At 41.2% G+C, this 27747-nt stretch overlaps 2 protein-coding genes across 2 annotated transcripts in view; both read left to right on the forward strand.

Annotated features, from left to right (window-relative positions):
* Mtd (TLD domain-containing protein mustard) overlaps positions 1-27747 on the forward strand; it is a 174501-nt gene that overhangs the window by 9989 nt on the left and 136765 nt on the right. The gene's annotated exons all lie outside the window — the stretch shown is intronic.
* Positions 1457-27371, forward strand: LOC143178953 (uncharacterized). Its single transcript, XM_076377900.1, has 3 exons — positions 1457-1516; positions 1566-1711; positions 27248-27371. Exons 1-3 carry the CDS (start codon positions 1457-1459, stop codon positions 27357-27359), a joined length of 318 nt encoding a protein of 105 aa, XP_076234015.1. The 3' UTR covers positions 27360-27371.

Genomic DNA, 27747 nt, shown 5'->3' on the forward strand with positions numbered 1-27747 from the left:
TCGCGTAAATTGTTGCCCAAAGATAACACGCACGTGTACACATTTTGCGAAACACCAAGGGTGAGGGAATTTCGCTGCGCAGTTTTAGAGATTAGCCAGGTCACTCAGTCATTACACGATAATACACAATAACCGGTGTTTATAATACAGAATAATGTTCCCCATTTCCAAAGTAAACGTTTGTATTAATTGTTCCCTGATAAAAGAGCGTTAGAATTTGTGGAATCGTCGTAACTGGTATTATTAGCTCGAGTATCGAGACTTACTTTCATTGTTTCACGAAAGTCTGCAAAGCAGTTCACAGCACATAATTTTCAATGAATAGTAGGTCGCGGGACTCGCAACAAAAGCCTTCCATGGAGCTTAAAAAAGTCACAGTGCGTGAACCGTAGCCTCAATTCCGTGAATAAGAATTACCTTGCGTATCCATTTTTATGTCTCCACGCAGAGCAGAATAAAAAACCCTTTTGATTGAACTCGTCGTCGTCATCCCCAAAATCCTGTCCTTGCGCGAGACGACGATGACTCCTCGAGCGTGTAAGACTCGTTCAAAAGATAGATGTTCTCCTTGGAAAATATAGATGCTTGAAAGACAATGCCTAGGTGTTCGCTTCTGGTTGGATTCTGTGACATCTATTCGTGTCCCACCGGGCGACATTCAACACCGTTTTAAATGGATTACCAGCGACAGGTTTAGAGAAAACGAAGATGATATTGAGAAAAGGGAATTTGATAAAATTCTAGAACTAGAGAGACTTCTACATAAAAAAACTCCGAAAAAATTGAATCTACCATTTCCTGACGCAAATCACTACAACCCCAAAAATAAGTGACAATTTCAACTCCCTTCGATTTTTTATTTAAATCACTTTCATAATTACCGACACAAACGAGTTTCCCAGAATCCAACTTATCGAGCTCTCTTTCCCTTGGAACCTCGTATCCACGTAACTACGTACCCAAAACCGCGTGTTTTCTATTCTCCCAAGCCACCTCCACCCCCTAACCTCCACCCACCCTGAAACCCCTCTCCTCCCTCTTCCCATCACTTCTCATTAACAAAAATCGATTCACCCGCAAACAGACCCATCCTGGCGCCCATTACGATTCTCCAAACGTTACGTAAAAGCCCCTGCGGTAGGCAACCGTCGTCGAGCGCTGGGCGCGAAAATGCGCGGGACGGGCCGAGTGGTTGAACATGCAAATTTCTTTAAACGATCCTGGTCGCTTCCCTCGGCGGCAATTAAGCCGAGGGGAGAGGGAAAGTCGCGAGGGGACGAGAAGACGGTCCTGCTCCTCGCGAGAAACGCGGGCTGGCGGAAGAGGACAATGGCGAGGAGGAGTCCATTCCAGGTAGCGTCCTCTGACACCGTCCATCTGCGTCACAGAGGACGAGACACACGGTGTTAGGGGGTGGAGTTTCTAGGCGGGCTGGCAACCGTGTTCTGGGGTCGCGATGGTAGCTTCGGGGGGAAGGGAGGAAAAGGTTGACTGGGCGGCGGAGACAGGGAGGACTGTGGAGGGTGCGCGATTCTGTCCAACTATGAACACCGGCGAAACGTCAGTTACCTCGCGACGATCCTTCCGCGAGGACTTTACCCGCCTCGGATTATCGTGTTTCGACCACCGATTCGTCGTGTCAGTCCACCCCGACCTGCTGCCGCGACACGTTCGAACGTTCGCCACCTCTGCTCGATCAGTTCAGTTCTCGGTAAGCGCGCGGTAATTTCTCGACGATATTTCATGGCGATTTCTTTCTATCGAATCTGCCGAATAAACGATCGGTGATTGGAGAGGGGAAGGGGATGAAATTTGAAAGGCATGAGGTTGTGAGTTCGTTTTGTTTTATTGAGTTTTTTAAGGGGAGTTGAATCTATGATTTTAATGCATTGTATTTGGTGTGAGTGATGTTTGTGTTGGTGGTGAACTTTTTTCTGCTTGTGTTTTGTAATGTTTCAAAGGTTTCTTTCTGTTGTTTACGCGACACGTTTCGTTCGTTTTTAATGGTGGATTGTTCTTTCTTTTATATTTTTTAAGTTGGAGCTACAGCGTGTGTTGTGTAAATGGATTGAGAGTGGATCCCTCTGTGACTGTTTTTTTGTAGCTTGTTTTGTCAATAATATTTTGGAGGGACGTTTTGGAGTAGATGTGCAGAAAAACTGACGCGAATAACGATTTTGAAAACTGTTCGAGATATTTATTTCATTTATCGAAGCCTATGAGTTTACATTTATTTAGATTGAAGGAGTATATTCCTCTTTTTTTTTAATATTTCGTGATACGAAAATAGTGTAAAATCGAGGGTGAATAACAAATTCCCAGAGCGTTTATAGTGAAAAAAATTAATGCAATCCTCCTCTTATACGCACGATACCTATGTAGCTACTGCAAATAATTTTAGTAACTAAGTTTTGTCTGCCTCCCAGTTTCCTTCAACGTCAAAAAGAATGCGTTCGTGAATCCAGTCAAGTTGAACATAATTTTAAACCAAATTCCGTTTCATTGTTATCTGGTTCCAACGTGACTCCTCAAAGAAGTTCCCAAACTGTTTGTACCACGTAAAAACTCGATGCAAATATGGGGTGTCAAAGGGTCCCCAGAAAATTCCTCGAGTGCAGTCTCTGCTTTCCTTTCTATTTATATAACACGCCTTTGATCTTTATTTAGTCGTTGTTCTCGTGTCTCCTACCCGAATCGATGTCCAGGGATTAAGGGATTACGTTGTTGCGTTGATGTCTTTCAGTGTCACTGTAAAGGCATCGTTTATTGCAAGCCATAGTTGTCTTGTTTATCAGATTGGGACGTACCTTTGCTCGTCCTTCGCAGGATGCTTTGGCTGAAAACACTCGCGTGTGCGTCTCACTTGGATGCAACTATCTCTTATCTTTCTGTTATCTACATTACCTTCTTGTTGATTTTTCCCTTCCTGTTCTGCCATTATACAGTGTAAATATAATGAGGATGGGGGAAATGGGTGGACACTGGAAAAATGTGGGAAGTGGTAAAAAATTGATCAGGTTTCACCCATTGAATTATAAGAATAAATTGCATTCGTAAGAGAAAGTACATTAGTGTACTCCAAATTTCGGAGATTTACGTAAATTGTCGAATTCAGTAGAGAAGAAGAAATTGTAAAATATTTGAGAAATTCAGATGTTCACTTATTAAAGATTTGAGATTAGGTCGCGGTTTCGAGGAGAAAATAAGAATATCTGGATATTCTTCAAAACGCAAATTTTGATCAAAAATATCTTGCAATCTCCCCTAAAAATTTGTCACAAAAAAGTCATAAAAACTTAGGATTTTCAACCTAATACATCCCTCAAATTATAATCATCCCCTATAATTAACTATAACACATCCACATATAATATATCTACATATAACAATACATCCCCTATATCACTTCCAATAAGTACACCTACTTACCTAACCGATAATTAAACTGTAACCCAAATAACGTGTAAAAAATAGGAAATCGGAGATTATCGGAGAATCTTCTTCCTTTCGTCCTGAAAATTTTCATTACTCGCGTGTCAATCGAGTGTCTGGTTTACGAACAATTTTTTAACGTCGACAGCGCAGAGGCAGGTTAATGAAAAAAAAGAGCGGTAACTTGCGCGGAAAGAACGCTGCATACCGCGAAATTGCATCGGATGGGATCGGCCCATTCGAACGTTGCGTTAATTTCCTTTATACTTTCGCAAATCGAACTCTTCCTGCAACAGCGTGAACAACCTGATGAAAAACACACAGGGCAGAGGGAAGAAGGATTCACAGAACGCAGTATTTATAAATTGAATTTCTACAAAAACTCGGCTGTATCCTGTGAGACTAGTATCAGAAGTTTTTCTACGGCGCGATTAAATGCTTTGACGTCACTGATAACGCGAGCTGCCGTGAGAGGTGAAGAGGGTGGATCGTTCGGTTGATTATTTGTTTCGCGATAAGGGGGTTGCAAGCGTTTAATGAAATGTGGAAGTAATGAAGGGAAGGGGTGCGTTGATCGTTGTGAGGCAGTTCTGAAAGCTTATTCGTCGAGGGATGTAAAGATCGTGTACAATATGTTCAGTAATTTTGGTTGGCATTCGGATCGCGTACTCGAAGTTGTAATGAGGTATTGTGATCGTTAGCGTTGGCTTATGGAGGAGGAATATGAGAAGAGGTACTTATAATAGAGGAATAAATGTCGAATATTTTCCAGGAAATTAGGATTCTGTATTTATCCTAATTACTGCTTGATGTTCGTAGTAAACATTGGATATTTTAATAGGAGGCTATTCAAAATATTTAGTCGCTGGAATAAAAGACTTTTAACGAAATATTTTGCGGTAGAATTGAAGGTAAAATATTCTGTAGGCATATGAAAGCATTGAGATGTATACTTCAATTTTGTTGATTAAGTTTTAATTAAAGTAGGTCAATCGAGGAATATTTTCCTCCATAGCCGAGCATGTTTGTGCATACTATTGTTATGAAGATCTCTGAGAACTTAATCCGATCGTAAATATTGTTCTGAATTGGAATTGAAAATATGTGAAATGGTAACTGCGATCGAGTATCTACTGGGAAAAAAATATACGTCAATTATTCAGCTTTATTAAAAACGGTCGGGGAAAAAAATTGGAATTTCATTTCCGCCAGCGTATTTTACATCTGTAGTTTTTTTTAAATATTTGCTTGAAAACTGTTGTAATATAGCTAATAAATGCATCCCTTGAAAATAACTGGAGAGGAAAAATTTGAATCCGTTTCAGTTTACATTTTCGTATTCAAGGAAAAATATTATGGAGCAAGCAAATACGCTTTTTAATTAATACAGGACTTGTGATTTTAGTTTATAATTAAAATTGTTCTGTTTTTTTTTCCCCAAACATCATCGATGATACGATTTGTTTATTTTACTAATTTTCAGAATTTATGACGTTTAAAGAGAAGGGAATTTTAATAGCTATAGTATGTAATTTCTAATCTATTTGTTATTTCATAATGGAGTGTCGATTACACGGTACATTTACTTTCACTTAAATATAATCTAAGATTTGAATTATATTATTATCTTGTGTTCTACATTTTACGCGATTTCATCAAGTTTCCAATTTAAATCGCAGCGATGAATTTCGCCTGCGAATAGCTCACAAGCGTCGACAATCCTCTTCCAACTGCTTTCCATCCTGGGCAAGGAATAAATTGCGCAAGCTAATGATAATGAAGGGCACATTTTCCGAGCAGTCGACTAGGGACGTTTCGAAAGCTCCGTTTCTCGTAAACCCTACTCCTACCAACGACTACTGTATATACACCCAATGGCGACACGTGCCTGACCCATTTCAGCCTCAAAGGCAAAGCAAACGGATCAGTTTTGAGTTCGATTTTACCTTTCTGAGTGGTCGAATTACGTAAAGGGCTCGCGTTCCCCCAAGGGACAGGGTTGTATTATTAGAGAAATTACTGGAGGAATGCTGATAGAATTAAATAAGAACCTTTGGATTGTGTTGCTTAAAGGGTGAGTGAAGGAGTGCCCTTTTTCAGTAGAGGGAGATTTCCAGTAGTACTGATTTAATTTGAAACTCTTGAGAACCTGAATATTTAAGTATCTGAATATCTGGATATCTGAGTACCTGGGCATCTGAATACTTGAATATTTGAATATTTGAATATTTGAGTATTTGAATTTTTGAATTTTTTAATATTTGAATATTTGAATATTTGAATATTTGAATATTTGAATATTTGAATATTTGAATATTTGAATATTTGAATATTTGAATATTTGAATATTTGAATATTTGAATATTTGAATATTTGAATTTTTGAATCTTTAGATCATTGAATCGTTAAATAGTAATATTTATAAATATTTGTAAATTTCGAAACTTCTGAACAGTATTGGTTCAAAGCCTCTATTTTGTAATATTTTTCCTCAGATTCTGATCCAGCTATCAAAATTTTCCAAAAAATTCAGGGAGAAAACGTTAATCTCGCACAAGATTTCTATTTCCAATTCCCTCACTCGCTGTACCATCAATTTTCCTCGCGATCACAAGTACAAAAAAGCCTCCTACCATCGACTCGTTCGAACGACAGAATTGATCGAACGCGAGGATGGAATAGTCGTTAATAGATACAGTTACTGGAACACGGTTTCCTGACACGGAATCGTCGATTCCTCCCGTGTCTTGGAAATCGCTTTAAGGGGTTGTCAGATCCCGTACCCGTGGAAATCGGATCACGGGAAACGACTGAATTTCATGGAAGAATTTCGACAGATGCTCTCTGCGAATTCTATCTCCTTTGACATCCAGAACAAAAGATGCGCAACGTTCTTTTTCCGCTGTCGTTTTCCTCGTCGATGCAACTCGTTCTCGGCGCGTTTTGCTCTAATTTCCGCTCTTCCTCACTTTTTTGTCGTTTTATTAAAAAAACGAAACAGTTGGCTTAACGCGACCGCTGAACTAACGTTGCAGAACGTACGACAGAAAAGCTGGCATTATCCATTATTTTTTTCAACGCAGAAATTTTCCTCGTGTTCGTTTTATTGGTAGCTGTAGAACAGAGAACGTATTTTTTCCTCTTTCCAAACACTTTTTATCACCCCGAGAGCAGTATTCGTGTAGAATTTTTGTCTCAGTAACGACCATCGACCCGATTTTATTTGACGCTAACGAATTAGGTGTTTTGATTAAATGCGCTCGAACAGCAGCGAGGTGTGAAGAAATTTTTTTATACACGTTCGTTCGAAACATTCGAACGCGATGAATCTTCGGGGAAAATGGTCGATTTTTCACGAAGGATTTGTCGTAGATTGTTTTTAACGCCGACGGAATTTCCCCTCGTGTCGTTTGCAATAGCCAGCCAATAATTAAATCCATTGAACGCTTCGACGCTTCAGTAATCTTCGATTAATTTTTAATGAACGCGTCTCGTCAGTAACTTTTCCCACAAGTTCGATAGTTTGTGACCAGCGTAGAGATTCGAAGAAAAAATTGTCACGAATCGTGGACAGCTGTTTTATCCTTATCTCGACGACCTGTTTTCGCGAAATCGCGGCTTTTTTTCCGCGGATTGCCGCGATGCGCGATAAATTGGCGACTTAAAACCATTACCGACGACCAAACGTCCCTTGATTAAGCTTGCGACAACTGGTCGTTATACACGCGATCTCACTGTGGATAAAAACGATTTCAGCTGCGATATGTCGAACAATTACGGCGACGACGATAGCCATCGCTCCGTCGGACGATGGGAATGTGAGTTTTGATTATTCGAATCAAATTGATGCGTTTAGGATGCTTCTCCATTTAGCAAATGTGTATTTCAATATTTTATGGAATAGTAGGGGAATTCAGAAGGATTACGAAATGTTGTAAAACAAAATGTCCCATTTGTCTCCATTGTGCAGTAATAAAGAAAATAGGCATTAACGTAAATGGAGAAAAAGCACGAGGGGATTATAAAGCTTATAAGGTGTACAAGGATTAGATCAGTATTTTGCTCATAATATATAGACGTATCAAAACTTAACAGCTATGGGAGGAGTCACAACAGTTATAATAATTCAATTTCCAGGTTACAGAACAGTTTGCAGAAGTTAGTAACCTACAAAATTAGCAATTTTCTTTGCATTACTATTAATAATTTTTTTATTATAGAAACTTAGTGATCCAACTAAAATAACTAGATTATATTATGACATTAATACCACACCATTTGAGGAGTAATCTTAACTGCGAGTCAATATTACTATAAAATGGAAACAGATTGAAGGTTTCGCCATAAATACTGTGCGTCTCATTAAAGCTTTCCTACTATCTCTGAAAAAATTAAAATCTATATTTGTTATAGATTGTAAGAGCGAACCCTTCTCGAAAAATCTTCTCCATATATAACTGATAAGGTTATCAAATTCTGACAAGGTGCTCCAGGTCGAAGAATAGATTCTTCTCACCTCGATCGCCCGTATTTCTCGTCCCATCAAAATTCAACTTTCTGAACGTCTACTTCGCGCGGAAAAATTGCATACCACTCGTCTTCGTAGCCGATCTGCAATTTTCCAGCGAACGTACAGTTATCGCAGATTTTCATTAGTAGGACGCCAGTGGAATACGAAAGTGAACCGTCACGTATCTTCCAAACGCGCACGGGAGCTAATAATAAAAGTCTGGGACGTGATTTAACGTTGGACGTGTTGTTCGTCAGGTATTCGGCGCGATTTTCTTGTCGGCGTTTCGACACAGGCGAAGAAATTTATAACGAGGTTTATTTTACGTTGGAATATTTTATTTATTATATATTGTATGAATATTCAGTGTAAGCCGGCGTGTAACGCAGATAAACGGCTACGAGGAGGCTTTGTATGTTTCTGCGTCGGCGGGGACTCGTAAAACCCGATATCAGCGAGAGGTTCTATTCATGGGACATTATGCAGATAGCGGCGAAATCTGCTAGAGTATGGCAATGATGCCTTGGACGCTAGAGAGTTTAATATAGGTGGTCTTGGGGACTTAGGTAGCGGTGGAGGCGATTGTAAATAGGTTTTGGTTTGATGATATAAATTAGTCTTTTGAAACGCTCATTTAGGTGGAAGTGGGTGTCTCCAAAGATTTTGAATTTTTGAATTTTTGAATTTTTGAATTTTTGAATTTTTGAATTTTTGAATTTTTGAAGTTTTGAATTTTTGAATTTTTGAATTTTTGAATATTTGAATATTCGAATATTTGAATATTTGTAAACTTAAATTTTTATGTGGTGTCTCACTGTTCTCTTATTTTTTTCGTATTTCCTGTCTCCTGGAAGGGTTAAACCTTATTAATACTGATTCTCATAGGTATATGGGACACTGTATTGGTTTCTATTTATCTAGCGTTTGGTTCTAGGCTCGGTGTCTCGCAATTTACAAGTTAGATCACTTGTGTCAGGTCTCATCAGTCATTCACTGTCAGTATCAGACCCTGCAGATGCATACTAAATTCTTAATCTTGTGTTCCATAGACCTGAGATTACTTCGATCACAGAGCCTCACGAATTTATCCACAAAAGACTATTAAATCTCCATATACATAACTTTATCCCACTAATTTCAAATCACCACTAAATTCTACAAACTTCTGTCTCCACTTTTATCACAAATTTTACATAAAAGTATTCAATAATACCTTCTCTTTCATAAAGTACCAGAATAATTCAATTTCTCCGAAAACTCTTATTTAAAGCTAGGGCATAGCTTTGAAACGAGAAACCCCTGCGTACATTTCATTATCAACGCTTGCAAAGGCAGGAGTTAGAGCAGCAAGGTGGCGCAGTCAGCCATGGCAGCGGGCGGAAAGTTATGCAAGCAGTTGAATTACACTATGTCGATGTGTCCGTGCATTCTTCGTTCCTCAAAACGCGTCCCCTCGCATTGTCTCTTGGCGTGAATGAAGACGCTTCTCGAACACACTTGACGGCGTAACGACACAGAAATTCCGAGCCAGGGACGTGGCGGTGAATTCCTCTCGGAAGTGGCATCGTTTTCCACTCTTCGCCCATGGTTATTTAATTTCGAACTTCTTTATTCGTGCTCGACCATAATCTTAATCTTAGATCTTTGTTCTCATGTTTACACGTTTCCTTTGTTTACTGTTGCACTTTGCCGATATCACTGGAGGAAAATCTTTGTCGCGTGTGTCTATAGGACTGACAGCGAACTAAAATTAGCATCTTCTGTGAAACTCTTATACAGGGTGTCTTAGCAAGCTACAATAAGGTAAAGATGAAGAATGACACGATTGTGCTTGAAGCTTCGTTTTTGAGTTATGAATTTTTAGAGATATTTGTGTACGTACGCCTGAAGTTTGTCTGACTAGAGGACTTACTCTACTGGAGGGAGCGCTAGTTCAGGTGCAGCAGCGGAAGTAGAGTAAGTTCTTGCGTCAGACACACTTTATGTGGAATTTAGATATCTATACATATTTTTAATATTTTGTAAGGCAGAACCTAAGCCTCAACAATAATTTTTTATTCTTGATTTTCACCTTATTTTGACTTTGTAGATTTTATCATTTATTATTTTTTGTCGTCGTATGTTTCAGTCTTCGCAGACACTTATTTTCCACTTGTTTTCCTACTTGGAGTTATCCACAAGACAATCGATAATAACTGGATATTGAAGGGAATTGGCGCGAGAGGATCGTCTTTCAAATCGAATAAAATGATTTTCTCGGCCAAAGACGCGGATCGTGTAGCCATAAAGAGCTTTATTGCCTCTCGGTTTCATCCCCAAGATGCTGCAGAACGATATTCTTAATACCTCGTTGGGGTACTCAATTGTTATGTCCCAAAGAAATCTAGATGAAATATTTTATCGTTGTTTTCTTTCCTGTTGTGGTTTAACTTCGCTCGAATCCTTGCTGTAAAACTCATGAAAGTTATGAATGTTAGGTAATAATCATCTTTTTTAAATACAATAAATTGAATCCGATGGAACACTTCCTTCCTCGCTTCGATGTTTCAAATCACACGAAATTACGTTCCTCAGTTTCGTAAAGCTGGAATTCCGATCGTATTGGAACGTCGTTACCGTTTCTTTCCCACGAGCAGATGCGCGTTACCGAGTGCCATTATGGGAAATCTATATCCCCTGCTTGGCCACGATGAACACGTCGAATTCAAATGCCATTAGAGAAAATTGTTATTTCCCCGTTCTCCGTTTCTTCTCGGTGTCCCTTGTTCCTCGTCTGAAAGGCTATTACCTGTAAACCAAGACGACAATTAAACAGAAGTTTGCAGTTTGCATTGGCAAGCATTTCCATCGCGATGCAAATTCAATTAGCTCGAATAGTGGCGCTCCTTTGATGGGGTGACTGAGAAATGTTATTGACAGGGGATCAATAGTTCAGCGGTTTGCCATTTTGGAGTTGGAGGAATACTAATAAACTGGAGGAAATTAGTGTACCAATGAAACTCTGTTTGCACACGTGCTACACTATCCTTCGCTCTAGAATCAGCTTTATTAGAGTCTAACAACCCTAGCGCTCAGCAGCATCGTTCCTTTCCTCCTCTATGGAGCCAGAAGACATGAATGAACGTAGGAGAAAAAGCCAGCCAGTGAAATCTCCAGATCGTGGGTCCCAAGTGGACGCACGGTTTAATTCAATGCTAATGCAAAGCGTAGGGTGGTCGTGGTCGGTCGGGGGTGAAGGTTATTATCCCTAGAGCTGGCAGAATTCCAGCAGTCGGGATAGAGAGAGAGTAGCTCGTGGAGAGAGCTTTCTCGCGACGCACTTAACCCAGGGTGGATTGAAAAGCGATAAAGCCCTCTTTCTGCCTCGTCGTGGATCGTCGACGATGCGCGTCTCTCGGCTCCGCTCGACGCGTGTTATTCGATCTTCAATAGACCCCCTTCATCCCTTCGCTTTCTATGGCGTAGTCCCACTCTTGTTCCCGGCATTACTCGATCCTTACGTCTCGCCTTCGATTGCTCTCGATGGGAACGTGATGGGGATTTATTGCCATGTGCTGAGACACGAATGTCACTGTGGTCCATGGCTGACACTTTGTGGGGATGTTAAGTGCGATTTTTCAGAGTGAAATGTGGGTTAGAGTCTTGGCAGATTATTTGAATGGGTTGGAAATGTTTGCTAGGTAGGTGATGGAAGTTTTTTAAGGTAGGGGTCAAATATGTGTTAGCATTTGGTGTGTCTAGTGATTCATATGTGACAGTTTTTATATAATTATTAGTGGAAATAAGAAAAAGGGAGTGAAGGTTTGGTAAAAGGAATAGGGATTAAAAGAGAGAGAGAAGTAAAGCAGGATAGATGTGCAGGAATTGTAGAGAAGTGGAACTAGGAACTGCTGGAAACTACTAGGATACTATTAGAATACTACTAGGGACTGTCATGCCGCTACTAGGACACAACTAGGGATTGTTATGATGCTACTAGGATACTGTTAAAGACTACTAGGAGCTGGCATGGTGCTACTAGGGCACTACTAGGGACTATCTGGATGCTACTTGGATACTACTAGGAGTTACTAGGGAGTAGAAACTAGGAACTATGTTTTTTGTTCCTTGCACAAAAAGAGCAAAAATGAAGAACCCTTTTTGATGCTTTTATTCTTCTCATTTTTCATCTCCCATCCAACTTGGATTGGACTGAATCATTAAAATGTAAGCTCACGTAAAACAATCTTAGACAATCTTTACAGTCTTGATTTCATACCTCTCTGTGTCCGTGACGACACAATCATCAAGAGAATCCCCTGAAAATTGAGATCCCGCGTGCAACTCTAGGGAACAAACAGTAACAAAGTCTTGGAGGTGGTTTCCAGCACGTTTTGTCATAGTTTTCATTTCGTTTGCTCCGACGATGTAATGGAATTTCTGCGGCGCCCCGAGGTAGTTGAGACGACATCGTCGCGAGAGCTTGTTCGTCGAATTACTGTAATTAATGCCAGTCTCTTCTCTCTTCGTTCCTCCCACCACCACCAACCCATTAATATGATCAATCAGCTCGACTCGGTTCTCTGACCGACCACGCGTGATAAATTGTGAAATTTTTATATTTGACTCTATTTCGCTGGGACTTTCTCGTAATTTAGTTTGCAGTTTCGTGATCCACTTATTTCTTCCTTTATACAAATGTTTCCTTCCTTCTGTTACTTACCTCTGATGCTACAATTGCTCAGGATTATAGGTCTTAAATAAATAACTTCGTTAGCGCAGTATTTTAAAATTAATTAAGGGCTTGATTACGAGGATGAAAAGAAGATGAAGTTTTAAAGCGAAAGAACTTCTAGCTTCAGTTTTAAGGACGAGATATTGAAAACAAAACAGGGGGTGAATATGGCTCGCTTTGAAAACTGAAAGTTCGAAGCTGCTGTTCTTCGACACTAGTTCTCTCTTACCTTTTGTCTCCCATTTTCATTAGCGTAATTGGTACGAACTTTGAGTATACGATGTTTGCATATGTTTCAACAGTGACGTTCTATGTTCAGCAGTTGGTGTTAATGAAATATTAAAGGGATGATAAATTAGCTAAGAGTGCTCAAGGGTATTCTGTAAACATTATTAATGTATTCAGAAATATCATATTCTCGAAAATGTTAGAAGACAGGTTTATGTAAAATTATTCCGATAACAATGAAGCAGCTGCAACAAAATGCACCTGTAAACATGGTGCATTACTCCATGAAAAATTTTCTTATGATTTTTATTAAACGTACAGGATGGATCAGAATTATTTTAAAAAATACGTCACGCGACTAAGCTCTACAGTCATGCATTGTTTTGAAAATGGAGCTTCATGTAAAAAAGTGTACGCCATCATTTTAATGTATCTCGTTGCGTAAAGTGTACTCGCGATCCATTTTCCCGCGAAAGATTAAAATTCACGGGCAGTACTTTCTCGTTAAAATCATTTCACAAAACAGTGGTTCAGCTCGATTTGAATTTGATCTCGAATTTCGAAAATAAATTGATGCGATTCAGGGAACAAGGACAATTAAATCGCGACGAAATCGGTTTCCGAGGCAAGCTGGTCATTCTGTTCGCGGCATTTTTTCCACGCGAACCTCTGTTTCCCGCTAATGAAATAAATTTCAGTACAAGTAAGGCATGAAAATCGCGTTGGCCTAGATGTCGAAGATGTCGCCGTGAAAATCATTTGTCAAATTATCGCGACTAATGATGCACCTGTCATCTCGTCCTCCATCCTGTGATTAATATTTCAAATGCGCTCGCGCGATTGATCGATGTAGCGTCAGCGCGAAACGACGAATTTCTGCGATCGCAGGCTTCAAATCTTTCTCTTTTTTTTAGAGAGAAAAAGTGTTTGAAAATTGCAGAAAACTTACACCTCTTCGATAATTATTTACATTCTCATTAGGTACTCTTCGCTTTGAAAATTGAAATTAACATTCTTTTTCCACTATAGAGAAATACACAAGGCATAAAGAATTTCATGGCCACTTTGGAGGATGTTCTTCAGATTATTAAATTTGTTCGCCTTTTACAAAGGATCCGCGATATTAGAAATTGTTTAAACAGAGTTCCTCAGCGTCGACGAGGGGAGAAGATTATCGCGTTTAAAGTCGCCATTTTCCCTCTGTCGGTTGAGGAATGGAGAAAATTCGATTAGAATTTGAAAACTTATTAGGAGGCTTCGAAGTGGAAGGGGTAGAGGAGAGACGCAATTATTCGATGCGACCCGTCCGTCGTTCTCTCGCTTAATCTTAATTGAGCCCTCGAAGGATAATCCTCGAGACATTTAACTAGCTTCTCGAGGTTGACGGGTTTATTTGCGCGGATATTAGCTTAGAAGGGCCTACGATCATCGAATGCTGCTTTTACTGCATAACAGCTGGTATTAGCTGGTGAATGTAGGGGATAATCCACCCCCAAAAGAAGGTAGACTATTAAGAATTTGAAATGGTTTCAATGGAACATTTTCAAGAGCAGAACTAGGTACGCAAGTAATTAAAATTATTCAATTATCCTTTTTTATGAAAATTACTAAACTAAAGAAAAGTGTATTTAAATAAAAGTAAAAGTAATTGAAGTTACCCACAGGATTTCTCGTTTAAAATTATTATTAAATTAAAAAAGGCTATAAGTGAGCTGTAATTTTGCTCCAATTTTGAGCTCCATGTATTGAACTGAATTTCCAAATCGATTCAAGTCTGCTAAGGAACAGATTGAAGCAAACTCGGATTATCGATCAAGGATATACCATTAGAGCGACTCTCGAGAGCTCCTACTCTTGAATCGAAGATGGTTCGATGTTTCTTCCTTCATAGGAGGTATCGATACTCGCCACGGATATATCCTACACGTATCCTGCGCAGAAACAGTTGCCACACTATTTGCAAGTCGTCCTGCAATACGACCGCGCGTATCGATCGATGAAAGAGATAATAATAGCGGCTCGTGGCACGACGAGGCCACGATTTGATAAGGAAATTCATTAACGCGTCCCACTTTGCCTCGGAATCGGACTTCCCCTTCTCTCTTTACTTCCCATTTTTCGGTCAACAGCAAACGTCAGTCTCGAAATTACACGTCGTGGTCGGCTAAATAATTTTTAAGATCTGTCCTTCCATTTTCCCACGTTCCGCGAGTCCCGAAAGACAGATAGGAGGAAGAGAAATTCGAGTCTTCGAAATTTAAATTCCACAGAACCTTTTGGGAATTACGAGACTCTCTGAACATCTCAGGGAATCGAAACTTCTTCAATTTCAGGAAATTTTGAAAAAAATATTTTCTTAAGTCGATGGGAGTTCATATAGTATTCATCTTTTTCTAGAGAAGTCGAACAGATATAAAAAAAGAAAAGAAAATTGAACTTTCATTCTGCTCTCCCTTCGAATTTAGTATAATTGGATTTTCAGTACAGTTTGGATTTTCTGATCGCGAGTTTCTTCTGATCGGCAGCGACTCGAAGCCATTCCTAGCAGCTGCAGCTTCAGTTGCACCGAGTTCGGATAAAGATGGCTCGAACGGTTGCGGAATCACGCAAATCGTGGCCGTGGGTTTCCACCTGCCCTACTTCGCGCTAATGATACATTGTAGAAAGTTTAATCTTACATAAACTCACTCGTTGAGAAACAGAGAGTCTTACAAGCGTGGACTCCATGCTGGGCTGCGTGCAACTTGACACAGGACCGCGACAATCTCCATTCACGATTAACGTAGGGAGAGGACTTGGTAATTTTACAACCTTGTCATTTCGTTTTCGCTGTCTTCTGAGTACTCCAATAATCTTTGCAATTTGCTTTGCTTTTGAACGATTGTTCATTATAATCATTACTGTCTGGTAATATAGTTCCTTCGTTTTTCTTTAAAGACCAGTCCTTCTTCGTAAGAACACAATTGATGAACTAAATCTTGGTTATTCTCAGCTGGTGTTATTATTTGTATTAAGGTGATATCGTGCATCATTTTCATTGGTCTCGAAATCATAAAAAGAAGGGCCATTCTACTGCGTATTTCCAAGTCTTCCACGTGTTTTGACCAGCCTGATCCTTTGTATCGAGTCCGACAGAATCGCGACAGATACTACTTCTCCGAGGTACCTAGAGATTATACGTATAAAAGATTTTGAGTGGTCATGCTGACCTACATCAGAGACAAGTAGGTTTACCGAAGCTTTCGATCGTGCATCACGTGCCTGTATGCTCCAATCCTCTCGTTCTCTCAGTTCTACACAGATAACATTCTTATTCCACACTTCCTCTTCACTCATACTGTGAGCTTTTAGTGTCTTGCATTTTTACTGTCCTCTGCTTCCCAAAATAGACAACTTGAATTACATCCTGCACAGGTGTGCTCAGATTATGTGCTCAAACTTGACGTTTAGTTTGTCATCAAAAATTTATTTCTTTCATGCCATGGGTGCCATTTTCTGCCTTTTCTAACGAGTCATTCAATACGTTGACTGCCATGTCACTTATATGTGAGTCACAATTCATTCTTGATTCAGAATAACAGTAAGTTACATAGGTAATTATGAATGATAGTAATATACAGAATTTTATCGATAGTTAATAAACGAGGAAATATACTGTAAAATAATTGCGAAAATGAACTAAGACTAATTTTCATACAAGTAGAATCCCTGCCAGAGTGATAGAATTTTTAATAAACTTAAGGTGGCAGTCAACGTGTTGAGATAAATAGATAAGAGCTCTGCTTCATGAAATTCTTCTTAAGGAAGTGGAATAGGGAGTGCCGTAATTAGTTGCATTTTGTCGCATTCCATGATCACGGTTGAGCGATTAGCTGGCTTCATAGACGCCAAAGCGTGCTCAGTGTTTATCGTAACGTGATTCTTTCTCGTGACAATCTCCCCAGACAGCTCACTCCCCAGGACCTGGCGTAATGGCAGAGGTCGCGGGGCAACCTTGACGGTTGCGTATCGTAAGAGGATTCGTCGTAATCCAATATCAGCCACGTGCTACGGGGCCAACCAGCTCCTCGATGCCGCTATCAATATGTTTGCGCGGTCAGCACGAGACAGCGATGGGCCAATATGCAAACCGTGAAACATGCACGCTCGTCATTTCTTTCTTATCTCTCCTGCGAAGCAGCATGCACATTCCATCGATTCTCTCGTGCCATCGTTGACCATTTTAATCGTCTCGGGATCGGCGTCTCTGTCTGAATTTTAACTGGTGACTGTATTGTATGATAATGACACGCAAAGCGTGGGATGTTAACTTGTTTGAGGAGAGCGAGGATTTAACGATAAATAGTCGTTTTTTGGTAAATTTGCCGATGCTGTGGGTCTTCATGGATTTCGACAAATTTTATATATAGAGTGTTCCATGTTTTTTCGTACATATTTCGGTAGTGTATTCTATAAATGAAAATAAGACTAAAATGTCTGACTCGATTTTTAAATATTTGTACATGTAAAGTATTCAGATATTTCGATACCTTCAACTGAAGCATTTTTTAAGTACTACAATTTCTTTTATTCCGAGTATATAATCGACTACATAACCGAGTGCATAACAGAGTGCACCTGTACTGATTGTGACTCGGTGCACGTGCACCTCGAACGACACAGATTTACTTCGCACTTATTAAAGAGCTTTCCCCAAAAGAAAAGTTTCAAGCGACAGCCAGGTGTTACTTAAATCATCTGTCACAGCAGCATCCTTCGTTAATCTAAATTACGCTCTCCTTTTGTTACCTGCAAATATTCGTTGCACGAGACACCTTGGAAATTGGAATCGTGACGATTTCGCGCGACCCCTCGAGAATTAATTCAATTCTGCGCCGACGACGGTGGCAAGCGACATCGGAATTACAGGGATTCACAGTTTCCTAGCCCTCTTTCGATGAGAATTGATTTCCTCGTTCCCAGTCGATGCGCAATTCAGATGCACCTCGATGCACTCGATCGTTACACCCCACAGCCAGAGCACCGTGGAGACCTAAACGAAGCAAATAGCAAGTTTCACGCCTTCTGTTGCAATCCCCTTCGTTTCCCAGAAGTTTATGGGGAGAAGGTTCCTCGGAAGACTTTGTTTCCTCTTAACCAGATGTTTTTGATCGCGTCGAAGCTCCCAGAGGCTCCAGATCGTGCTCCGTTGCCATTGACGTTACCTTCCGTCGTCCAAGTAATCTATTTTGTATTTGTTGCGGTGCTTCGAGACCTGTTTCACTGTCGATACCCAGCGTTTCTCTCGGGGACGTGTCCATGGCGCCTTTTCCAGAGGAACGTCGAATCGATCACCGATTCAGGGGACGTAATTGAAAGGAGGGGAGCATAATGGGGTGCAGCAGCAGTTGACCATGATAAATACGTCGCAAAAATGCTCGCTGGAAAGTTAGTGTCTTTGGGCGCTTTCTTGCTTTCTCCTGTTGACACGGAAAGAGGGTTAGGGTGCTTTGAACAATCTCTGATCGACGTCTTAATGGATTCTCTTTGGGTTTATTGATTGGACTTTCAAAAGGTTTTGAAAATGTCTCAGTGTTTATTGGAGATTCTACATGAAAATAGAAGTTTTCTCTGTATAGAATAAATCTTTTACTTCCTTCTTTTAATTTGAATTTTCCTTTCATATAAGTTGTGACTTGGGGAGGAATTACTTTCTATATCATACGTATTTATACGTAAGATATATTACATATTTTGTCTCTAACTTGGATGTATGTTCTATAAGAAACTTCACAAGCGATCGTAATCCTCATTTCCTTTGTGCTCAGACCCTTTCCTATGAAAGACAGACTGGATCTCGGTCTTCGCTAGTAACATGTTAAAAGCGCTTACCCTTAATCCCCGAACGCCTGGTATCCTCTGCCACCCCTCGAGTTTCTTCTAATCTTTTTCAGAAGTACGTTCACGTCAAAAGTTTGCGGATAACGGTACATGTCGAGGACCCTGCTACTCCACAGCTCGAAATTGGGTCGATTTATGTAGAGTACCCGTCTTTGATTTTGATGAGTTACGATTTTAGAATTCGATTTCAAGACTTAGAGTTTTCTCTCTATACGAGATGATCAGTTTAACTGGGATCCCTAAAATGGGTGTTGGCAGCATTTATTCTAAACATTGTTAGCATTGCAAGTGCTGCTGACACTCATTTGAGGGATCCCAGTTAAACTGATCACCCTGTATTTCATTTCTAGAAACATAGAGTAATCAGTGAATAAGCTATCAAAGCATTTGAACACTCGAATATAGAAAAAGTTGGGAAAATTGAAGTCTCAGCTTCACTCACAAGGGGATACAAAAATCACATTTCTAAAATTGAGTCCTGCTGCTAGAGTAGTCTCAGTACTTCGCTGCATACAAAAAGGAAAAAATTAGTGGTCCCACGCTAACGAGATCAATCTCTAATTAACAGTAAAAAAAGAGTGTGGAGCTCTCCTAAAGTACGATTTACTTTTCAACCCTCTTCCCCATCCTCATTCCTGGAACTCAGTCTCCCAGAAAACACGGTGGTTGGACAGACGAGGAGCTCGGCGGTAAAGGTTGGGGCAACTTGTTACCAGGACCGATGCACCGACCTTGACGTCACCCAGAACAGCGAAAGCAGTCGTCTCCCTGCTCCTCCTCGACCACCAACCCTCAGACACCCGGTGGCATTGTGCGATTGTCTCGGGAACTAGGTCGGCACAATCAGTCTCCTACAGTCGCACGGATACCCCAACACACGCCTCCCTCGCCGAGCCTGCTCTCAAAATTTTTGCCTCCTCGATAATAATCGGACCTGTCGATGTTGTATCGCGGATAGCCTGGCTCGTAAGTCGCGAATAAGTAGCGTGGTCGATAATTACACCCCAATCGGGGCTGGCTCGTAACTTTGCTTCTACTTTGACAGCTGTAGTTTTATTACTTTGTATTAGTCTTCTTCTTATTTAGTATTTTCGGTGATTTTTAATGTTACAACACAAGGGTACCCAATTTTTTATAACGAAGTTCAAGCAATCCCATCAACACCATCATACCATAGAGTTAAAAAGTAGACAGAAAATTGTGTATCCACATAAAATCCCCACAGAACTAGGACCAGTAAAACATTCACCTAAAAAACCTATGAAAGCAGAAACCACTTTTCTCATGGCCCCAGCAGCGAAAGGTTTAATATCAACCCTCTCGCCGAAAGTTCTTCACCGTCTTCACTTCAGTGTATCCTCAAACTTGAATCGTGAAAAGTGTGTTTCTCCCCAGTCGCCTAATATCGCGGCCTCCCGTCACGTGGCAATTTCTCTTCCTTCGCGTGGTAATGACTTAATCCAAGAAGAATTCCCAAAATAGAAAGAAAAGAGGTAGTAGAATAACAGAAGCAGAAGTGGTTGTTTCGCGAGAGCGTAAAGCACGGGACGATGGCAGCAGGGGTCGCGTAAAAAGGTTGGGCCAAGGCGCGGGTAGTTCCACGAGCTAATATTTGCTCCATCAATCAACCCTAGCGTCCTTGGTGGAACAGGAGGCCAGGTCGCCTCCCTGGGCAGGGCGCACCTGCTGGTTTATATTATGGAACAGTTGGAAAGACTGCTTTCGCCATCCTTCGAAAGCTATCGTTTCCTTCTTCATTACTTCGCGATTAACGTGTTAAGCGAAACTTCACTGTTCTTCGCGCTGGGGAGGTGAAACTTCAGTACTTTGAAGGCAGTCATTTTTCTTAGTTCGGTGTTAAGAGGTGATTATAATCTTTGAGGGGAATTGTGATAAGTGGATAATATAATATACTGCTCACTAAAACTATGGTATAGAACAGTTTAGGGCAAAAATTGGCCAACTTTGACTGACGATAACTCCGCGAAAAATTATCGTAGGACCATGATTTTTCTTTTCAAGTAAAGCCTGAAGTCTGTACTTTAAGACACTATGTCTCGATTTTTAGATTAATACACCTCTACTATTGTAACTCTTTAAACTTGAAGGCATGTTGCCATATTAATAATTGCAAAGTTTGATGGAATGCAGGGATTTTATAAAATTTTTTTCAGGGATGCCGTTTGCAGGAGAATAAAGCTCAATCCTTCCCTTTCAATTTAAAAAACAATTCAAGTCACTACGATTTTTTTTCGCAAAGTTACATCGCTTTAAAGTAGTCCTTGTATTTTTGTCACCTATGACACTACCCCATGTACTGTACCAAAATTTTAGGAAGTCCCTACATTTCATTAAACTTCTCAGTTCTTAATATGGCAATCATACTTACAGGCTTAGAAGGTTAGAATAATAGAAGTGCATTAAACTTAAGATAATATAGTATCTTAATGCAAAGATTTCAGGCTTTAATTTAAAAGAAAAATCATGATTCTATGATTTTTCGATGATAAACAATATGAATATTCTCCCACAAACACCTGACTCACAGCACAATCATTCACCACGTGGTCTGCCAAGCGAGACTCCTTAACAGTTTTATCTGCTTATAAATGTAATACAAGAGTGTTAGCGATAGCTCCAGTTAACGATGTCTAAAATTAAAACTAAATGGAGAGCGATCTAAAAAAAGCTAAACTTTTCGATTCCCCTTGGATGCCAGAGAACTATCGACTGCGATACGAGGAACGGAAAAGTCCAGGTTGTTCAGGGAAGCATTGGAAACAGCCGGAAGGATCGATAAAAATTGTTTTGCCGTTCCTCGCGGATTCTCGCGATACCGTGGATGAGTTTCTTGGCGGCTCCCATCGCGGAATGCAAACTGCCAGCGATACGTGTCGCCACAATTCCACAGATAACCTCGCGGTGATATATCGACCTCGTTAATGCAACTATGAATCGCGAATGCAACACGAACGCACGTCGTCGCGGTCGTTTCTGACCTTTGAATACCGCAAGACAGTCGATGCCACGTCGAAACACGCTTTTCGTTCGACCTGTGTTCCACTGACACTGTTAACTGCTCTTGGACAGTTGTTTCTCGGTGAATATCAGTTGACGGAAGGGAATTGTCATTCTTGAGGGTTGAAATGGGGTGGAAACAGGATTTCTTTTTGGAGACGCGAGAGGAAGAGGGAAATGGTATTCTTAAGGTCAGTGAGTGACTTCCTGCTTGTAGTTTCTTCGAGGTCCATTTCTGTGGTTGAGAATTAGTCAGTGTAATTTGAGAAAATAATGTACCTATTTATTGAAGTCTCAAAAATTGGGAATAACTTCCTCGTCTCTGCTTGAACACGTGATATTCTTCGACACCATTAGTTCTATTTTTCGTAATAGCACTATGAATCACAAGCAGCGTCGATTGTTGCCTCCAGGTCGTCCAACTTCTTGGACCGGTTCCAGCCGAGTCTTCAAGCACCAGAAGTCAACAGTCACCGAAATAATTAGGATAACCGTTTCGCCAAAATGGCTATCGAGGAATTGTCCTATAACGAGGTCAATCGGAAACCAAATAGCAATTACTATAATTACCTGTATCGCTCCTCCATAGTACTCTCCCTCGAAGACCATCGACCTCCAAAACCGCTCATCAAATCGATTCACTATAACTACTGTGACAATGGAAAGAACCCACAGGGACGTTTCGCTGCCAATAATCGAGTCGAGCGTAAAAGCAGTCACCCTGAAGAATCTCGATATCGACTCGCCTCTTATAGAAACGTTGAACAAAGCTGCCCGAGCAGTTCCCATGACACAACCACCGCCAGACATGAACGTTAACTGGTGACACTCGCTTCAGCTGGTCAATTCGTCGAAGATAATTCGATTCGACCCTGTTTAAACATACAGGAATTCGCTCGACAAAAGGCCTCTAGGAGTATCTTCGAAAGGTGACCCGTGATTACGCATAAATTACGTATAAGTCAGGAGACGTGCTGTCTGGTGGTAAGGAAGGATCGATCGTCTCCTTAGATCGATCGACTTGGTCTCCTTCGTCTCTAATCTGGCCTGAGTACAGCCAGCCTAGACCCTGAGGAAGTCGAAGAGCCCAAGTGCACGGCGGAAGCTTCTGTTCCCTGCTAATTGACAAAAATCCTGACTCCGTCTGTTAAACGTCGACCAGCTGGCTTTGTGTGCTCCTTAACACCCTGACGGCTGCTGGATTTCATGAATTCGCTTCTAATTAACGAGCACGCTCGGAGGAGCTTCAAAAGAGCCGAGGAAAAGTTGAGCATTCAGCAGAGATCAAAGGACGCGAGACTCGCGGGATCTTCCCAGGAACCATTGCTCAATAAGACCTTCTGGGTGAAGGAGAGACTGTGCTTGAGGCTGTTTCGGGGGATTCTGAATTAACATTAGTGTTTAGGCATTTGACAAGGGTTCAGCTTGTTCTTTATTATGAGAATTGGGAATTTTGGGGTTTGGGATATGAGTTTCTGGATTTGGAGATGGAGAAATTGTTTTCTGATATTTTAGACCAGGGTTTCTCAATCTTTTTCCTTATCTTCTAGGGATCCCTCTCTTTTTCTTTTTTTCTGTCGTCATTTTTCTTGCCCTCATCTTCTTTTCCTTTACTCGAAAATTAGGTGTTGAGCGTCTTAAAGAGCGAGATCATCCACGTTGAAAAATCCTCTTTTAGACTGTCCTTTTACAGCTTTTGATTATAGATACAAATTCCTAAATGCAGCTAGTAGTTTTGTAATACTAGACTTCACTTAAAGAATAGGTAAACTGAGTTTTCTGGATATACGACTTACAAAGTCTCTGCCTTAATGCCCACAGACTTGTTTCCTGATGTTCAGAGTGTTATAAAATGGAGTTCTAAATCTTTTCTTACAAGAAAAAGAGACCCACGGGTAGCAAGTTTTATTAGTCACCTTGGATCCAGCGTAGATCAGCGGAACATAGTTTCTTCCAACCACCCACCCTTATCTCCTCAAAATTCTACCACCCCATAAAAGCGATTCAATCACGGTGCTCATTTTTACTAGCCAGTCCAAAGCCTGGCCCAGATCCTTCCAACAATTCAACCTTATCTTCTCGAAATTCCAGCAGCCCATAAAACGAATCTCTGAAGAATTCGAGCGTCCGCAATTTAGGCCACAAAATCCGCGCAGAGTTGATTCGAACGCAGTTGCGTGTGTCAGCTCGTCAGATAAGGGTCGCGGAATCGCGCGCATTAATTGACGCTCGTCACGAGAATTCGTATCGACTGGTGGGCCAGGACGACGTTGGTCGACGCATTCTGGAAATGTGTCGGAGCGCGTTGGTTACCATGCGATGTGCCAGCTGGGATTGGTCGAGTTTGGCGGGTGAAAAGGGATCAATACTGGGAGGCTTTCGACATAGAGGCGTAGGCTGGTGTTCTCCACTCGACGAGAATCGGGGCTGCGAGTCCCTGACCTTGCCTGTGACCTTAACCTTGCCAACGCCCTTCAGCCGACCGTCGAACTAGACGTAATTTGCATTTTAGAAAAAAAAAAGTGCAACCTCTGCGGGAAAATTTCTTTTCCCTCGTTTTTGCTTCCGTAAACAAGTGGGTCGAGTCCTCAAACTATTTTGTTTTTAGGTCGACTGTTTTTCTTGCGACGGATCGATGCTATATTGCGATCTCTCTTTTTTTTTTTCCTTTTTTCTTTTACCAATTCGAGGAATTCGCTCGAGGAAGTGGATGTCGTGGGTCGCTTTCTTGCGAGGAAATTTCTACGAGCAACAGACTGTTCAACGATCCCGGCGACAGTGCTCGTTTTTGCACAATTAAAATCGCTCGCTGCAACCTTGGGCGACGCGGGCCGCATGAACAGCGTAATGAAATTTAACTGAGGTTGTTAAGGTCGATTCTATCGCTACGGAGTTATCGCTGGGACCAGCTGCTGTCTATGCTAAGTCGTTGCGCACGCCACCGCCGGAAGATTCGATTGACAACGAAATTAGAAAAGCTTTATTCGCAGGGCATCGACTTAACAACTTATCCCTCGGTAATTAGAGGCAGTGGTATCTTAAAACACAGATCTCTTGAAATTGAGTGGAAAGAGTCTGAGCTAGTGCGACACTTACTGCCCAATTTCCAGGATCCTGTCCACAGGATCCACGGTTTTAAATTAAACAACTTACAATTGGATCTGAGTTAAGGAAGTTGTTATCAATTGAGATACCTGAGGAAGTCTCAAATGGAGTGACTTATACCTCACCGTCAGAATCTGTCTTGATTGTCTTTATTAATTTTATCAACAATGCGCGATGAATTTCTTTCGATTAACCTCAGAACGCCACCTCATTGCTTATCGGGTTTCCACTCGAACTGCGAGTAACTCTTACAAGCGTTTTCGATCTTGCTGCAGGATTCAACTACATTATTTCCAAAGAATGTTCAGCGAGCAAATCGAACGAGTGAAATCGAGACTTTATCGAGACTTTATTGACGACATAGTTCGACGTTATCAGGGCTTTTCGTTGAAACAGACGCCGAAACAGAAAGATAAAATTCAAGATCCTGTCCATTTTTGCTTTTTCCCAAGGGGACGAATAGATTTTTAATTCTTATGCTATAAAGTTCTCTCTTAATAAAATATTTATCGTATCGCATAAATCACCTTTTTAATAGTACAGACTTCACTATATCGTGAGCCTCGTTTCAGGCCATTGGATAATATTCTCATTAAAAAGGTCGTAAAATTTGAAAAAGATTGATTTTGTTATGAGTCCCTCAATTTTACTGGGAGTACTTATCCTCCCATCGATCGAGTTTCATCGTGGTTTTAAAAATAGAAGGCATGTCGCGAAGTTGCAACGAGCACAGTAGTATGCAGCACGCTGCAACCTCTTAAGTCGCTGAGTTTCGATTAATGTCGGAATCGCGCGCAAATTGAGTCGAGCTTGTTCGATCGTCCAGACCTTTAACGAGCCTCAACGAGACGACGATTTATAACGAGCTTAGAAAATCGTCTGGGAACATAGTAGGCTGCTTGACTAGCTAGTTTTAATCATCTGCGATCGATTCTTGTATGCAAGTGCTCATTTTGGGGTGGTCATTTGAGGTGAACACTGATGTGTGATTGATAGAAGATTGCAGAGCTTGTGGGAGTAGGAGTATAGTTGCTAAGTGGTATGATTGATTGTTGCTTTGAAATAATCGGTACATTATGCTTTAGAGACTTTTGTTTCAAATTTTGGTATAACGAGATGATTGAGTTTCTCTGGTGAAAATAATATATCTAGTGTGAGTTCTGTGTTTTTCTCTATTTCTTTTTTTTTTTCTTTTTTGAGATGTGTGAATTTCTTGATTAATCTACAAACACAAATCGTGTAATTTGTCTATTAAAATTTACCTCTATCTAGCCCAGATCTGACCTATACTGCTCATCTCACCCAAAGTCCACATCATCGATCTCCAACCCCCCTTTCGCAAACACGTGACACGCCATAATCCTCCCCAAACCGAAACGCAACTCAGCCTTCGAATTCTCCCTCATCCAGGCTACTTTCTCCGCCTCTAACTCCCCAAAGCCAGGGCCTCAGTTTTGTTTATCCCAAGCTCGTCAAAGGACACGCCCTCCCGACCACGAAATCGATTGGAGATGTTAATTCGTGTGCCGAGAAGTCCCCCTAGTCCAGCAACCGCGAGTGTTCAGGACAGGTCAGTGAATTGACCAGCCGAGATTAAGTCGTTCCACCGATCGTTTGTTCGCGCGACAAAGCGGCTTCGTGGGCTGAGCCTAGCCTCATTTTAGCACACATTGAGAGGACATCCTATAGCCTCCAAAATATAGCACGGTCGTAGAATACCGCAGTTGCATAATAAACGTCCTTTAGGGATACCACAGGTCAATCTTCAGTTTTATACCTGCGTTATACTACCAATTCACAGCAAAATTAAAGGATCACTAATTTCGGGTCGAACCAGAGCCTTTGTCCTTTAAAATGAACCTAGGCTCGTCGCTGTGACAGCAGCTGAAATATGGACAATTTTTCAACCCAAACTTAGCGATCCTTTTTGCTGTTTTTATATCTTTGGAGGCTTTAGTACTAATCAGAGTTGGTAAACTTATATTCGGGGCAGCACAAGAGCCAGATTGGTCCCTCGTTCGCGTCAGTTGTCTTCGTTTCTTCTCAGTAGTTGTGACCGCTTCGGCCAAGAATACACTTTGACAGATAGTGCTCAGTTCACTACAAATAGTACTAATAAGTATAACCAGTTCAGCCAGTAAGGGAAATGCACGTGTGCCATCTCTATATACTTTTCTGCGTAGCCAATCAGATCCACCGACAACAGTAGCTCTCTTCTGAGCTCTCAATAGTCCATATAAGATCAGGCTTATCCACTGTGCCCAATTAGACCCTCACACTTTCCAGACACAAGTCTACCAGCTCTGAACAGTAAACTCTGAAATCGATTCCAGTAATCAACCCTTCGACCCCGAACGTAGGTGTGAACGCGTTCCCAAGGGACCATTATTGGGCCCCAGATTCTTTTTCTCTCGATCCGTGGTGATTCTCGCGAGTGATCCCGCGATGATGGCTCGACGACGCGCGACTTAGGGCCACAGCGGGCATCGAGTCAGTGGTGGACAGTTTGGAACGAGCGATAACCTCTCTGGGACCGTCGAGGAAGAGGGATGGCATTGTTCTCTGGCGGCGGTGCTGGCGGCGGTGCTGGCGGAAGTGGCCCGCCACCAGTGAGGCCGGAAGAGCCAGCGAGCACTTCGCTGCCAGCTCGACAGAGGAGCCTGAAGGACCGTCTGCGCGATGGCATCACTGGAGGATTCACTTGGCAGTGAGTATCCTTCTTCTGCTCTCGTCTGCCAGCTCTTTTGTGAGCGACGAGCTTGACGATTTTTTTAGGATCCTGTCGACCGAATTTATGGGACAGGCCGCGTGATTTGTTGACTCAGAGATGAATAAGGAAGGGTGGAGAGGAAATGTGCGG

The sequence above is a fragment of the Calliopsis andreniformis genome, chromosome 5 (assembly GCF_051401765.1).
Source record: "Calliopsis andreniformis isolate RMS-2024a chromosome 5, iyCalAndr_principal, whole genome shotgun sequence".
NCBI lineage: Eukaryota > Metazoa > Arthropoda > Insecta > Hymenoptera > Andrenidae > Calliopsis > Calliopsis andreniformis.